At 44.6% G+C, this 16,803-nt stretch overlaps 1 protein-coding gene across 6 annotated transcripts in view; it reads left to right on the forward strand.

The window, feature by feature from the left end:
• The window catches only part of cux2b (cut-like homeobox 2b), a 392,464-nt gene that overhangs the window by 289,831 nt on the left and 85,830 nt on the right, over positions 1-16,803 (forward strand). For all 6 annotated transcript variants that reach the window (XR_011356280.1, XR_011356281.1, XR_011356284.1 and 3 more), the window contains 2 exons: positions 13,549-13,597; positions 16,120-16,218. Coding sequence is in view for 1 of the 6 variants with exons in the window: in XM_069933362.1 (XP_069789463.1) it covers positions 13,549-13,597; positions 16,120-16,218 (148 nt within the window). In the remaining 5 variants the exon portion in view is untranslated. The remainder of the gene's footprint in view (positions 1-13,548; positions 13,598-16,119; positions 16,219-16,803) is intronic.

A 16,803-nucleotide genomic window follows, 5' to 3' on the forward strand; every position in this document is an offset into this window, starting at 1 on the left:
GGCTTGTGTAGCCACACAATGGTTGATGCTGTGGATGAGTTTGATTGGAATTCTCTGCAGGGGAGCACAGTTGGAATAGTAGGAGGGAACTCCATGTTTTACAATCATCGTGTTTGACTGCCGCAATAAATTAAATTTAGACATACAGCACGGTAACAGACCTTTTGGCCCTCGAGACCGTGCTGCCCAATTTGCATCCCCATTTCAAACAGTGAGAGGAACCCGGAGCCCCTGGGGAAAATGCATGCAGACAGGGGGGAGAATATATAAACTCCTTACAGACAGTGCGGGATTCGAACCCTGGTCCCTAACACTTGCGCTATAAAGGCGTGACGTGAACTGCGCCCTTGGATCAGGACAAGAAGGAAGGGCAAAAAATATGTTGACCATCTTGCCTGCAAGTCATATTGAGGGGCATGTTTTATTTCTGGTTGCAAAAGAAATATTGTAGTTTTGCTTTTGCGAAAGGAAATTAATTGGACAGAAAACTGCAGATGCTGGAAGCAAAGCCTCAACCACAGACACCACGAGAGACCAGAGTTGTTGGAGAATAAGGATGGGAAGATTAGCACGGGATGAAGATGAGATAATGCATAGAATGGGAGGCTTGTTTTGTACTGCAAGGAAGCTGGTGTGAAATGAGAGGGAAATGTTGGTGCTGCACAATTGCTCAACTAAAGGAGATTAAGGCATTCATTCTGTCTGATAGACTTCAGGTCACCCTTAGGCAAGGTGTAGCCTCCCAATCAAGGTCATGTGAAGCCATGGATTGCAGATGGTGTATGGCTTTTACAGGCAAATTCTAATTATTGGAATTTATGGTTGTGAAACTAAAAAAATGCTGGGCAGATGAATCTGCTGAGCAGTGGTTGGGGTTACCTGTCCAGTATGGACACTGCAACTGAAGAAGGCAACAGGGAACCACTTTAGTATTTTCCCCTCATGTATAATCATGAACTCGGCATTGACTATGGTCTCAGCTCAAAGAAGGAGCTTTCACCGACAATGAACTGGGGAGGCCTAACTACAATTTGTGATGGATGGAGAGACATGATCTCCCACAATGAACGGCAAGGCACCTGAATGAATGAGAAAGAAGCAGATTAAAAACACTGAAACGCTGGAGGAACCCAGCAGTTTTCACAGTGTCCAAAGGAGGTAAAGAGATTTAACCCATGTTTCAGGCCTGAGCCCTTCCTGAAGATGGAGATACAGGAAACTATAAGCTGGACAGGAAACTATAAGTTCTGAAGGATGAATTCATTCATTGAAAAATAACTGGTAAGAATATATCTGTTCTCTTCCGTATTTCTTTTGCCGAAAGTGATTGCACAAAGTATAAAGTTTCTTCTACTAATTAATTTAGCAATCATCGAACAATAGGAACTGTAAAAAAAAACTTCCTGAACTAGTTTCCGTGTGGAGATTGTTCTCCCCAATGCTGACGCAACTGGAGGAGCAGACACTTCATGAGAATCTTAGTAACAAATGGGCTGCAAATGCTAATGTGTGAAATTGGGCTGTAAACTAAAATATTTTAATTAACAGTTGCTGCACTTCTATAAATAATGTGTGCATAAGTGGATTTTCCTGTATGCAGATAGTAGGACCATGTTTAATTTTTAACTGAGCTTCAGCGTTTTGATGTCCAGGCTAGATAGGTGTCTTTCGTTGAGCACCTCGGCTCTGTCCGCCACAATAGCATGGACCTTCCAGTGGGCACCCATTTCAATTCCTCATCCCATTCTTTTGTCTGCTCATGATCTCAAGCACTGCCAGACTGACATCACACAAAATGAAGGAGCAACCCTTCATCTTCTGTCCGGGCACCCTCCAACTGGATGGCATTAACATCAACTTCTTAGGTTTCTGTTAAAACCACCCCCCACTCCCATCTTCTTCCCCTGTCTCCTACTCTCTCTCATACTCGCTCTCTCTCTCCCCCCCCCCTTTTCTCTCTTTCTCCATTCACAGAGCCAAAATCAATTCTTATCTTTCCTCTTATCATATCCAGTTAACAACATTTGTTTGTTAGTCTGGACTCCTTTCCCTCCCATTCTATCACCTTTCTCTCCCCAGGCTTTATTGAGACGCCTGCCTGCTTTTTGCTTATCCCTTGAAGAAGGGCTCAGGTCCGAAACATCGATAATATGTCTTTACCTCTTATGGATATTGCGTGACTGGCTGAGTTCCTCCAGAATTTACTGTGTGTGTTTTTACTACAATCACAGCATTAGCAGACTCCATGTTTCACGTGCTAAGTTCCCAGTCTGAAGTTTTCGCAGATGGTTGTGGGTAGGCTCCTTAAAAATGAGGGACGTAAAGTAGCAGGCGTGAAATTGACTCAAAAAATGATAATATTCTTTTTCAACTTACAGTAGGTTTCCTGAAACGTAACCCCAACGTAAGTTAAGGAGCACCTGTATCGCTATTTGCTGGCATTTTGACCATGCAGTTTTCAGTCATGTCCACCAGGGGGCACCGGCACCTTGATGACCAAGTGTAATTTAGGGTTCTATCATTATTCAATTCTGGGACTGTTCTGATTGTCCTTTATGAAATTTGAGCTGCGTCTAACCAACACTTAAAACCTGATTCCGTTGGTCTCTCGGAGGCTTTGTATTTCTAGCAGAGAATGGTTAATGTAGCAATTGACATAACACCAGCAACTTAAGATTTATTGTCAAAGTGCATACATCACATACAACCCTGAGATTCCTTTTTCCTGTGGGCGCAGCAGAATCACCACTAATTGGTAGTGCAAAAAAATAAACTGTACACAGTGTAAACATATAAACAAATAAAAGAACTGTAAACAGATAACAAATGTAAACAAACTGACTGTGCAATACGTGGAGAACAAAAGAAGATCAATAAAGTGCACAAGTAAGAGTCCTTAAACGAGAATGTCGTTGAGGAGTCTGAGGTGGAGGGGTAGCAGCTGTTCCTGAACCCGGTGGTGCGAGTCTTGTAGCACCTGTACCTCTTTCCTGATGACAGCAGCGAGAACAGAACATGTACTGGGTTGTGAGGGCCTTTGATAATCTGGCTTCTAAATCCAGTACTGTCTGTAAGGAGTTTGTACGTTCTCTCTATGTCTGTGTGGGTTTCCTCCAGATGCTCTGGTTTCCACCCACCATTCAAAAATATACGACAATTGTAGATTAATTGGTGTCGTTTGGGGACATAGGCTCGTGGGCCGGAAGGGCCTGTTACCGTGCTGTACTTCTGAATTGAAATTGCGCCTTGTGCTACTTGGATTGGAAAGGGAGTTCCCAGCTTTCTTGCTGTTGTATTGTCACTTTAGTTGCATAATTACCTTCAATGTGTTCTTCGAGGAAGACCATATTCCAGTGGAAGCTGAGTCGGGGGAAGGGGAGCAGTAGCCGCAGCTGTGCTTTTTGGTAACCAACAGTGGCTGGGAGTGTCTGCTACCAGGAGACACAGAACTAGGAGCACTTCCTTGGATCCACATGTCAGGAAACTGCTCTAGGCTTCTGATGTCTCCTCTCATTTTCGCGCCACATTGCTTGTCCTCTGCTAATAGAAAATGATTGACCGTTAGTGTCAAATCAGGGAAGCCAAAGGAAGCCCGGGATTATTGTGTGCTCCCAAATCTTGTATCTGGAAGCTCTGCTGTCAAGGAGATGAGGATTTGGACAAGTTTGAGATGCTGGACATCAGCTGTGGGCAGTCTTACAAATGTATTTTGAGAGGGTGGAGCTCGCTCAGAAATATGGTGGAGTAAATGAAGGATCCCATGTAATACCTGGGCCCTGACTGAGGGAAGCTGCGAGGTTCTTCCATTGGCACGTTTTGCCTGTCTTCCCCACCGATCTTGGACTTTTGTGCTTCTCTGGCTCTGAGCATTCTAATGTTGGGAACCGCCTGTCTCGGGTCATCTCGTCATTCTCTCTGCTCTATCCTCCAGGATCTATTGACAAAGGGTGGAGAGTGCAGGGCTCATGTTGAAACCTAGAGAAGGAGGGAGCTGAAGGTAAAACTTCCTGCAGAATGTGAATGGAGTAGGAAGCTCTGGAAGGAAGTACATGGGCAGTCTGATGAGGATGGGTGCTTGGAATCAAATGAGGTGACGCCAGGGTGTTACTGGATAGGGAGGTTCAGGATTTAAACCAGTGATGGTGAAGGATTGTCAATATGGTTCCAAGTCACCCAAATAACTTTGAGGGGGAACATGCCTTCCCATTTCCCAGCTACCCTTGAACCTTTGAGGTCATATTTACCGGATGCTATCAAAGAACCCTGGGCAAGTTGCTGCTGTGCATTTTGTAGGAAAGGGAATGGCAGCTTCAAAGGTGGGAAATAAATATTTAGGGTGTGATAATATGGAATAGAGTTTGGCATGGTGGCCTTCATAAATCAAAATACTAAGAACCCCTGATACCTAGCACCTATGGGGATTGGTGGATGCCGGATAAGTGAATTTGCTGGTTGCTTGATATTGTGTGTTGCTTGATTGGTGAGCTAACTGCTAGGGGGTGCCAAATTTAAATGTCCCTATTTTTTTACCTATTTATTTTCTGCAATTATTTTGCCGGTTGCTTGAAGTCAGGACCACAGGGCTTTTTTTTGTATTGAGGATAGGGGTTTAGGTGTTTATTAAGGAGTTGTAAATGTAATACATTAGTGAGGCCAAACTTGGAGTATTGTGTGCAGTGTTGGTCACCAAACTACAGGAGAGATATCAATAAGATAGAAAGAGGGCAGAGAAGATTTATTAAGATGTTACCAGGAGTTGAGGAACTGAGTTACAGGGAAAGGTTGAATATGTTACTCTCTGGAGCATTGGAGAATGAGGAGAGATTTGATAGAGGTTTACAAAATTACGAGGGGTATAGATTAGAGTAAATGCAAGCAGGTTTTTCCCCTCTGAGGTTAGGAGAGACAAGAACGAGAAGACACGGTTAAGAGTGAAATATTTAAAGGGGAATCTCTTCACATAGAGAGTGATGAGGCTTTGGAGTGAGCTGCGACCTGAAGTGGTGAATGCGCGCTCCATTTTGACATTTAAGACAGGTACTTGGATAGGAGGGGTATGGTTCTCATGCACATCAATGGGATGGGGCAGAATAATCAGCCCAGACTCTAAGGACTGCAGGATCTATTTCTGACCTGTAGTGTTTCTCAATCAAAGCCAAGAAGTGTTGGAATTGCAAGTTTCCACCACATTTCTCAGAGATGTTGGAAAGATGGTGTGGTTGGAGGGAAGGTCTGTAGCGCGTTGAATGACTCAAACCAAGGCTTTTATTAGCAAAAGACTGGAGTGTATTACACTGAGGTCGACCAGTCCAGACTGACCTGGGTCTGGTTAGGAGCAGCCCTTTATGACCCATCAGTAGGCGTGGCTACGGCTCTCAGCCAATCACTACTACTATATTTAAATATATACAAATATATACATTGGTGATAGTATCCTGTACTATCACAAGGTCTAAATGTGTTGCCTGATGCCTGATGCAGTGGAGGGCAATGAGGAGTTACGCCTCGGCAGCTGTCTTTGAAGCACCCTTCGGTACATTTCTGGGAACAATTGTTAGTGCAGTTACAGCAAAATTTTAATGGGAATGCATTCTCGCATTTTATGCACTCACTGAAGGAAGTTTCTCTCCTGTTTTTAAAGCCCCAATTTGTTCCATGTGAGAGTTATTTATTTTCATTCAATAACAAAATCAAGCCATTCTGCACAATACCCCCAAGCTGACCCGTCGGTCCTATTCATCCTGTCATCCTGCACTGGTCCATAGCCCCCAATAGCTATATGCTAAAGTACTGCCATTCCACCACATACATCCAAGTTCCGTTCTGACTGACGGTCAGATATCAAAATAGGCATAAGTTAGACGAATGTTTGCATGGTATGTCGTCCCCACACTATCAGTCCCCACACTGATCCCACTGCCCCACACTCTCCCGACAGCCCACTATCAGCCCCCAAAATGATCCCACTGCCCCACACTCTCCCAACAGCCCGCTCTCAATCCCCACACTGATCCCACTGCCCCGTACTCCCCTGACAGCCTGCTCTCAATCCCCACACTGATCCCACTGCCCCGCACTCCCCTGACAGCCCGCTCTCCATCCCCACACTGATCCCACTGCCCCGTACTCCCCTGACAGCCTGCTCTCAATCCCCACACTGATCCCACTGCCCCGCACTCCCCTGACAGCCCGCTCTCCATCCCCACACTGATCCCACTGCCCCGTACTCCCCTGACAGCTCGCTCTCAATCCCCACACTGATCCCACTGCCCCGCACTCCCCTGACAGCCCGCTCTCCATCCCCACACTGATCCCACTGCCCCGTACTCCCCTGACAGCCTGCTCTCAATCCCCACACTGATCCCACTGCCCCGCACTCCCCTGACAGCCCGCTCTCCATCCCCACACTGATCCACTGCCCCGCGCTCTCCTAACAGCCCACTCTCAATCCCCACACTGATCCCACTGCCCCGCGCTCTCCCAACAGCCCACTCTCAATCCCCACACTGATCCCACTGCCCCGCGCTCTCCTGACAGCTCGCCATACCTCTGAGAACTGAGAAAAATGCTGTCATATACACAATGCCGGGATATCGTCTGACAGTCACTATCGTGTACAAGCAGTTGTAAATAATGTAAATATTTTTCATGTTTTTTTTATATATATAGTTGGTGGGAGAGAAGTACGGAGAAAACCAAAACTTCATTACCTCACATGGAAGGGGACCCATAAACTTTGAGTAGAATCCCAAGGGGGTCATAGCTGAAAGAAGGTTATGAACGGCTGCTCTAGAGGATCAGTGAGTGAATGAGAAAGTCCTGTCAGGTTAGTCACAATGTTCAGCTGAGCAAGGGGAAGTACAGTGAGCTGCACCCGAGCAGACAGCTCATTCCCCACGGCCTTCGAAATTTGCTGCAAGATGGTGGCAAGTACAGGTCGAGTTCCCCGTATCTAAATCACGTGGGGCCGGACGTTTATCAATTTTTTTGTTTTTTTCAGAAGAATGGAACCAAGCAGTACAGTAGCGTCAGCAGTTAAACAGCAACTGCAAACGACGACAGGCTCTTTGAGCATCGACGCGACGCCACAAGTGGGAAAATTTACATAAAATAATGTTTAGTACTTCCCAAAAAAAACTTGATCTCTGCTTACAAAAGAACACCACCACCGGTCCCGGACACCTCCACATCACCGCCGGTTTCCTGCTCCTGTCCGGGAGCCTGAGGCAACTTCTTTGATGCGGACGGGACCACACCCGATGTTGAGAATGGAGTCACCGCCGCCGACTCCGGCTGCACCCGATGCTGAAGACTTGAACTCAGCTTTGTTTGGCATCTTCCCGGCCAGAATTTTGGTTTTTTTTTACTGTTATTGTAACCAGACTGGTGCCAACAGAGCGTCATAGCCCACATGGGCAAGTTCGGTGTTGAATTTATTTTCTATTTGTGATGTCAGATCGGCACTAAAAGAAAACCTGGTTTTTGGATCTTTTCTATTTTTGGATCTTCAGAAAAAGGGTACTCTTTTTCAGGGGACAGGGTGTGAAGAGGTGTCTTTGAAGTAATTGGGAGTTTGGAAGTTTGTAATATCTGTAGAGTGTTTGCCTCCCGAGATGGAGACAGACAGATCAAGAAGGAGGGGAGTATCCCTGGAGATGGAGCAAGTGAATTTGAGGTTGGGATGAAAGTTATCAGCAAAGTGGATGAAGTCGTCGATCTCATCATGGGTGTGTGAGGCAGCACCAATGTAGTCGTCAGTGTCGCAGATGAAGGGTTGAGGGACCTTGCCTGTGCAGGCTTGTAGCAAGGATTGCTCCAACACGTAGCCAACAAAAAGGCTGGTGCCCATGGCTACACGGGGACAAAGTGGGATGAGCCAAAGGAGAAGTTATTGAAGTGCATCTTGAATTGCTGTTTGAGATAAAAGGAGTGGAAATTGGTGGCTCTGCTGATCCATGGACAAGTTGCTTGCCCAATGGCTAATTCATTTGGCTGCCTGGAAAGAAGCAGGAGAAGCAAGGTTCCATCCTTGACAAACCTTTTCAGCGAATTGCGGGATCCACTGGGCGTAATATGAGAAAAACCCCAGGCATCTACTCAAAGCCTTTGTGATCCTGAGAACGCGGAGCTCTAACAGGGGCTGCATCCTATCGGGATCAGGACCAATGATGCCATTCTCCACCACATAGCCAAGGATAGCCAGTTGTTTAGTCCTGAATATGCACTTGTCAGAGTTATAAGTGAGGTTCAGGGCTTTTGCCATGTGGAAAAAACTCTGGAGAATGGTGTCATGGTCTTCCAAGGTATGGTCACAGATGGTGACATTATCGAGGTTGGGGAAGGTAGCCTTCAACCCATACTCATCCACCATTCTGTCCATTTGCCTCTGGAAGATAGAAACCCCATTAGTAATACCAAAAGGGACCCTCCGGAATTGATAGAGATGATCATTAGCCTCAAATGCCATATATGGACAGTCCTAGGAATGGATTGGCAGCTGGTGATAAACAGCTTTCAGCTCAATGGTCAAATGGACCCGATACTGCACAATATCATTCGCCATGTCCAAAATTTGAGGGAGGGGGTATGGGTCCAGATGTGCGTACCCATTGATTGTTTGGCTAAAGTCAATTACTAGCCTGGATTTGTTTTCCCCCTTTACCACTACCACTTGCACACTCCATGGACCATTACTCGGTTCAATGATACCTTTGTTGAGCAGACATTGTCTCAGACTTTTTAAAATCTTGCTCTGCTGTGCTGTACCTCCTGCTCTTGGAGGCAATGGGTTTGCAGTCCGAGGACAGATTTGTGAAGAGAGCTGGGGGGGTGGGTTGGGTCAATATTCAGTGTGAAGAGGCTGCATGTGGGTTCTGATTCTAGGGCCCTTCAGTTCCAAACCGTTACAGGGAGGAGGGGACCAGAATACTCCTAGGTCACATTTTTAAGGTGACACGGGAAGTCCAGACCCAACAACACCAGAGCACACAATTCATCAAGCACATACAGGCAAAATTTACAGAATTCCCCCTCTTCAAATGGCAGATGTACTGTACAATGTTGTTGAATGCGCGTAGAATGTGAATGAGACACAAGGAATATGCGATAATTGGAAGGATACATCTTTAGGTTGTATTCTTGCACAGTCTGTGAATCTATGAAGCTTTCAGTAGAGCCTATGTCGATTAGGCATTTAGTGGAATGTCCGTTTACCTTCACAGTCACTATGGAGCTGGTGAGGTCTGTCCTGATCTAGGACCATCGAGGCTAGGACCCTGGAGACTCCATGCTCCTCACTCGAGTTTCCCCCACCATCCTGGGTTGCCCTGCGTGGGTAAGATGGCGTCGATCTCGTGGCGCAGCAAGATGGCCGCTCTCCTTCCTCTGATGATGATGGCGCCGAGTTTGAATTTGGGTCGCGGCAAGATGGGCGTTGAGCCTTTTCACGCCATTTCCTCACTGTCACGCTCCATCGGCATGTAGCATAGCAAGTGGGTTTGGGTGAATTTGGGGAAGACATCTTGGGGTTTGAATCGGATCCAAGAGTGGTGCTGGCCGTAGACTTTCCCTGGGCTTCCCTTCGTATGGCAAACCCTCACTGAATGCCACTTCTTGCCACAGCTAGAACACAGTGAGTCTTTAGATGGGCAACTAGATCAGAGATGCTGGCTCTTGCCACAGAACAAGCACTCCATAGCATGGGAAATGGCAGCTGTTAGGGCTGGGGTAGCAGGAGCAGCCGGTCCTTGGAAGATGTCACCTGGGTGAGCGAGCTTATTGGGTTCAAGGTCGTCATTCTCAAGCTTGGCCTGTTCCAATGATTTGACCAGTTCAACGTGGCTAGCCAAGTCCTTCTTTCCTGACTCGAGCAGTCACTGCCTCATGTACCTGGAGCAGACTGTCGCAGCTAGAGTGTCCCAGATCTGTTCTTCCTCTCGAACGCAGCCCATAGCCGCTTCGAGCCTGCACTTCTTGGCAAGCGTTCACAGATCTAGCAGGTAGTCATCGATGGCCTCTCCTGGCCTTTGGCGATGTATAGCGAGTTGATGCCTTTCTAGGACCTCATTTTGCAACTTCAGGTACTGAGCCTTCAACGCCTTGATGGCAGCTTCATATATAATGTAGTCCCTGATGACTGCATACCTTCCGTTCCTACCCTCAAAATGAGTGCGGACCTCCTGAGTTCATCGGTGTGGAAGAAATCTCTGCTTGCGTTCAGGTAGGCCTGGAAGCAGTCTAGTCAATACGTGAACTCTTCAGCCGCGTCGGGGGACAGAGGGTCTATCAGCAGCACCCCTGGATTGAGTGGCGCTTCCATCTTCTAGGGAATAAGCCAATAAAATTGTAGCATGAATAAAAGCTCTCACGATTGGAGGGATATAAGTTTTTATCAGCTTATAACTATGGGTAGGGGTGTCACAGTAGTCTTCAGAAGGGTTTGGATTTAGGTGGGAAACCAGGGTTATATGTGAGCAGATGGGGGCGGAGGTAGGAGGCGGGGCAAGTCATCAGCATGACACCCTACCAGTGAATCCCAGTTCACTGCACCCACCCCCCAGGTCAGTTTGTGCGGTTGGCACTGTAATAATGCTTCTGTGCAGTCTGTCTGTCCCTGGTGCCACATAATCTCCCTGTGGCTTCAGCACTTCAACCACAAGCTACTGCAGTTTGAGGCTGAGCAAAACAACCCATGCATATGGATCGGAGCGTGTCGTTCCTGCACTGGTTAATGTTTGCACCAGAACTGGTCTTTGTTCATTGGCAGACCTTTCATCACTTTAACATTTGTAAAATTAGTGGACTTTTGGGAATTAATAAAATTATATCAACTCAGCCCCAAGTCAAAAACAATAATGCAGAATAAAATAACTTCTTGAAGTCTCACAAAAAAAACCTGTGGTGAAAAAAGTAGGAATTCTTTTGAATTGATTTTTCCATGCCTTCTTCTGGAGTCCTGAATCAGAATGTATGGTTAGGAACATGTCACAAACTTCATTGTTTTGCAGTAGCATCACAGGTGCAAATTATAAATTACATTTTTAGAAAATAAATAAATTTGCGCAAAAAGAAGAGGAAGCGAGGTCGTTCCTGCAATTCATTCTCCATTCAGAAATCTGATGGGGGAGGGGAAGAAGCCATTTCTGTGCTGCTGGGTGTTCATCTTCAGGCTCCTGTGCCTCCTCCCCGATGGCAGCAGTGTGAAGAGGGCATGGCCTGGGTGGCAAGGGTCCTTGAGGCTAGAGACTGCTTTCTTGAGACACCGCCTCTTGTCAGTGTCCTCGGTAGAGTAAGGACTAATGCCCATGATGGCGCTAGTTTGAGTACATTGGCATCTCCATACCAGACAGTGATGCAACCAGTCAGAATGCTCTCCACGGTACACCTGCCGAAATATGCAAAACTCATTGATGACAAACCAAATCTCCTCAAACTCCTCGTAAAGTGCAGCCGCTGGCATCGACATGGTTTGTCACTTAGCAAAATGTGGGTGGGTTTATCAAGTGTGAAACAAAATATCAAAATGCTGTGAAACATTGAATGCAATCAATTTGGTCTTTTTTTAAAAATACACCTTGCCTTTCCTTTCATGACATGAATTATAGATAGAAATGGCCACATTAAGTTAACAATGGTTTTAAAAGTCTGAAACATAGCAGAAAGCTCATAGCAGATCAGGCAGCAGCTGTGAAAGGAGCAGGTAAAACATGTAGAATGTAAACCTTTTGGCTTCTTGAGACGTGTCCACATCCAAAATACCAACGATAATGACTCGCTCTCCAACAATTTCTGACTCTGTGTTGGGATTCCAGCGTGATAGCTTTTATTTCTATGTTTAATTTTTTAATCAGTATAGAGTATTTAAGGTTCCTGTGGGTCGTGGAATGTAGAGACCAGGAAGGAAAAGGAGCTCCCCTTTTGGGGATGTTTGTGGACACTGGTGGTGCTCTGCCAGAGTTGTTTTCTCGGTTTTATTCTGTCCAAACAATTCAGTAGCCCAAGGCATGGGGACCCTTACTTTCCATTGAAAAAAAACTTCATTAGGAATCAAATCTACCAAGAGTTTAGGAATAAAGGAGTATTTGACACCTATGGAGATAGGTAGATACCAGATAAGTAAATTTTACGGTTGCTTGAGATTGCATATTTACCAGATCACAAGATAAAGGAACAGAAGTAGGCCATCGAGTCTCCTCCTCAGATCCACCCAGAGCTAAACTGTTCTCACATCTAGTTCCAAGTTCCAGCCTTTTCCCCATATCCCTTGATACCCTGACTAATTAGATACTTATCAATCTCCTCCTTAAACTCCCCCAATGATCGGGCCTCCACAGCTGTTTGTGGCAATGAATTCCACAAATGCACGACCATCTGGCTAAAGAAATTTCTCCTCCTCTCTGTTTTAAATGGGTACCTTCTAATTCTAAAACTGTGCCCTCTGGTCCTGGATTCGCCCACCAAGGGAAACATTATTCACATCTACTCTGTCCAATCCTTTCAGCATTTGAAATTTCTCCGAGATCCCTTCTTCTTCTTCTATACTCCAATGAATTTAGTCCAAGAGCCGTTAAATATTCCTCATATGTTAGCCCCTGCATTCCAGGAATCATTCTGGTAAATCTTCTCTGTCCTCTCTCCATCATTATTACATCCCTTCTAAGATAAGGGGCCCAAAACTGCACATATTACTGCAAATTTGAAAATCCAAATACACAATGTCTACAGCCACTCCCTTGTCCATCCTACTCGAGATTTCAACAAAAAATTCCATTAGTTTGGTCAGGCAGGATCTTCCCTTCATGAGACCATTGGATTGGCGACTAACGGCGAACTTGCGTATTTTTAACCTATTTATTTTCCGCGATTGTTGGTTGCTTGAATTCCGGATAACAGGGGTTTTGCTGTAATTTGACTTGCTCCCACATAGGCAGAAAGGAGAGGACATTTGAGTGGAACCACTTTCATCTTTGAAGTTGCTACTTCTGGTAGACTTGCTGTTTGTTGTTACACCAGATGTCTGTGTCTACACGTTTCAAAAATTCATAGAAATAACAAGTTTAAATAACAGTGTGCTCATTTTTATCTTACGATTTATGGTTTATCAAATGTAATACGTAGCCAATTAATTGTGTACAACCTCATCTAATGTTTGGCTAGAAAGCCATCTGTCATAATACAAATGAAAGTATTACTTTCCTCTGTTACCAAGATGACTGTGTTAATACATGTAGTAATGTGATTACAGGTGCTTTGGAGCATATTATTGATACAATTGAAATTCCCAATGGTGCATAGCACATCATAATTTTAACATGCAATCTTCATGAAATGTACAATGTACAAGTTCATTTAACTAGATTAAGATTTGTTCCAAGAAAGTAATCCTGGTAGCCACAGCAGAAAGGTTAACATGGCTAGCACTGTTGCAAATTATCGTATTCTAGGAGTTGAATCAACTGCAGCAGTAAGTCATGAGTTGCTATTTTGCAGTTTCTTCACAGGATTGTAGGTTATATCCTGTCAAACAGTGACGTTTTGCGTCTATTTTAGGGCAGACGAAGTGGGGATGATCATGACCAACTTAGAGAAAGCTAATCAGGTAAGAATGAAGCAGAATGAAAGCTGTAAAAGTATCGTACATGCAATATTCTGTTTTAAAAGGAATGTGTCTAATAATGGTGGCATAATGTATTGATTTGCTAAATCTCTTAAGTATCCTGAGCATCTACAGAATGCAGCTTTGTGTGTCAGTTTTGCATGTTTATTGTTGCTAGCTGGTGATGTAAATATCAGGAATGTGTGACTGTACCAGCTTCTTGAAGAGCTGCAATTTGCTGCGCTTGTTGGAAATAGGCCTAATGAAATCAGCTCACTTGACATGAAGTTAAGTTGGTCTTGTTATGAAATTACATCCAGCTTGTACTGAAAACCAGAGTACACCTTCACAGCCTTCAGTGGAATCCATCTCAAAATTGGTCCATCTGGTGGTAAACTGGCAAATCGCAATCGATGGACAGCCTGGAAACCACCTGAGATTGAGCCAGGCAGTTTATAGCCTCGGTGAGCCTCGGACCATCTCCATGACTGCCTTTACCCACCTCCCCAATATTTCCCATCCTTCTATGTGGAATACTCTGAGCTAGCCCACCTGCGATCATCCAAAACCAATCCATTTCAACCAAATTACCTGTGCCTCTTTGACTGAACTAACTCCCAATTAAACAGCAAGTGAACGTTTTTCATTTTCAAGTACAGTACAACTCCGATTATCCAAAATCAGATTCTCCAAAAAAATCCTCATTTATTCAAAATATTTTCAGAGCCGAACTGACCACACAGGTTGAAAAAAATTAACCCGTTGTGAAATTATAATGATGATTGTCCCCGTTTCTGGTTACTCCCTTCCCCCTCCCTTCCTATTTCATCTTTACCTGCCTCTATTGACTTTCTCCAACTCTCTCTCTCAAACTGTGTGCCTCTGTCTCCCGGCCGCAAGCGGCCAGAAGAATCCCTTGACCTGGCGTCATTAAGGAGGGTGGCCTCCCGGGCAGGAGCGGGACCTCAGGCTTAGTGGTGTTCCATCCCCTCCCCTCCCTTCCTCCTCAGCAGACTGGAGCTCCTGACACCGACTCTGAACCCTCCCCTCAGTCTATTACCGCACCTGCACACCGACTCCCCGAATCCAATTTTGTGGATTGAGCTTTTACTATTGAAGTTAACTTTATCTGCTCCTGATCAGACCCCACCCACTAGTTTTATCAATCTCGTGATAAGTTTTGGATGCCCGCAGCCTCTGCATGGTTCTATATGTGGGTCCAGATGTGGGTCTTGGAGCTAGTGTTGTTGAGATGAAAACTCTTCTTTCTAAATTCCTGGAGTTTGCAAGAAATTATCTCTTATTAGCCGACCCCATAATGCAGTTTCCCCACACAACCTTCGACTTTTTTTTAACATTTCACGCTTGGATTCATTCTTTCTTACTAACTGGCAGAAATATACTTTAAAAAAAAATCTGTCTTCCCGGCCTTAGAAATTGGCCCTCGGTCCCTGGTAATTCCGACATTGTCCTGGGGAACCAGCAATTCCAATGATATTGGGTGACTCCTGGTGCGATCCAGTTGTTCCCAAGTCGGACATCCAGTGACGCAATGCTGCCTGGTGGTGAATGGGAGCAGGGATAGCTAGCCATTAAGTATGATGCCCACTTCCCCCCCACATCAATTTCTTTCCCACCAAAAACTCAGTGGAACCTAGAATCTTTTTGTCTGGCTCAGAATTGCAACGCTTTGATTCACTGCGTCTCTCAAGGTTTTGCTTTTCCTGGGGGGCCGGGTCCATGTCAAGAGCCACTCTTGCAGTAAATGTAAGCAGCATTAATACTAAGGGTTGCACTATAATGATCAGTAGGTAGAATTGTTGCTGAAATGAGCCTTTTACTGACAGGCTTCAAAGAATCATCATCCGTTCACAACAGCTCGGTTTTTCCAGTGAGAGCTGATTTTTTAAAATATCAGTTACCTTAACAGTTATTTATAAAAATCCAGATTTAGATGCAATATTTATTTATTCCCAATTAAATGTAATTATGTCGAAGCTCATTGGTATCATACTGTTCCCGAATTCTTTATTTCCACAATGAAATAAATTGAGTAATGTTGCTCATTTACATTTGTCAGAATCTTGAGACCCTAGATTACATTTTGGTGTCTTCCATTTGATTGACAGCAATGTGAAAGTTGTGCCTAATTGTCATCTACCAAAATATACGTCTTGAATGCAGTGCACAGTATCACAAGCTTTTGTCGAGCTAAATTGTCTTTAATTTGGTTTTGAAGTTTTTAAAAAGCTTGAACCTCAATTGTGGCTGTACTTTAACTTGTGTATCTAGCATATTATGAGAGGAGTTTAAGTTAGTGTTTAAAGTTTTATATGTATGCAATCCAATAGTTGAAAGCCCATGGCAAATTATGTACTAGCTCTGTTTATTATCAGTATTGGTCCAGAATTAATTATCTAGTTAAGTCCATAAAGCAGGCGTAAAAATGGGAAATGAAGAATCCCAGATGGTGCTGGTGAATCCTACCGTTGAAACTCAGTTTTTAATGTTTTTGTGTATTGCAGAGGGCTGAAGCTGCGCAGAGGGAAGTGGAGAGTCTCCGGGAGCAGTCCGTAAATTGCTCCATTCATTTGGCGTGTCGTTCCCCTCGTGTTGGCGGAGTGGTAAGGGATTTGGGAGCATTACTGGTGTGCCAACCCAGTGATCAGCAGTCACCCTTAATTCAGAGCACACAAAGATGCTGTCTTACTGTCTAATAAGGAAACGAGGGAAAAAAGGCACAAAATTTCTTGTGGCAGAGCTTACGGATTGAATTGAAAGCAGTGGAGATTAGCAACAAATGCGATATGAAAGAGGAATGTTGGCTCCTTGAAAGAGACATGGTATCATGCAAGATCTCAAGTGACTGGAGGAGGTGCACTCCAGAGCTCAGCTTGGGGTCAATTATTTTTCTAGCAAGCTTGCAAGTTCAGGTTTAGGAAATACAATCCAAATCAAAGTGGGTGAAAATAACTCAAAACAAAACAGGAGTGGTGTAAACACAGATTGGATTTAATGAAGTCAAATATAAAATACTGCACCGTTAGACTCCTCAGCCACAAACTCAATCAGGGACTCTTATGTTTATTACTTTTATCTCTCTGTATTGCACCATTTGTTTATATTTTATTTGTTTACATGCGTACGTTGAGTACACTTTTTTTGCACAATCAATAAGGACTCATTCTGCCTGGCCCGCAGGAAAAAGA

The sequence above is a fragment of the Narcine bancroftii genome, chromosome 4 (assembly GCF_036971445.1).
Source record: "Narcine bancroftii isolate sNarBan1 chromosome 4, sNarBan1.hap1, whole genome shotgun sequence".
NCBI lineage: Eukaryota > Metazoa > Chordata > Chondrichthyes > Torpediniformes > Narcinidae > Narcine > Narcine bancroftii.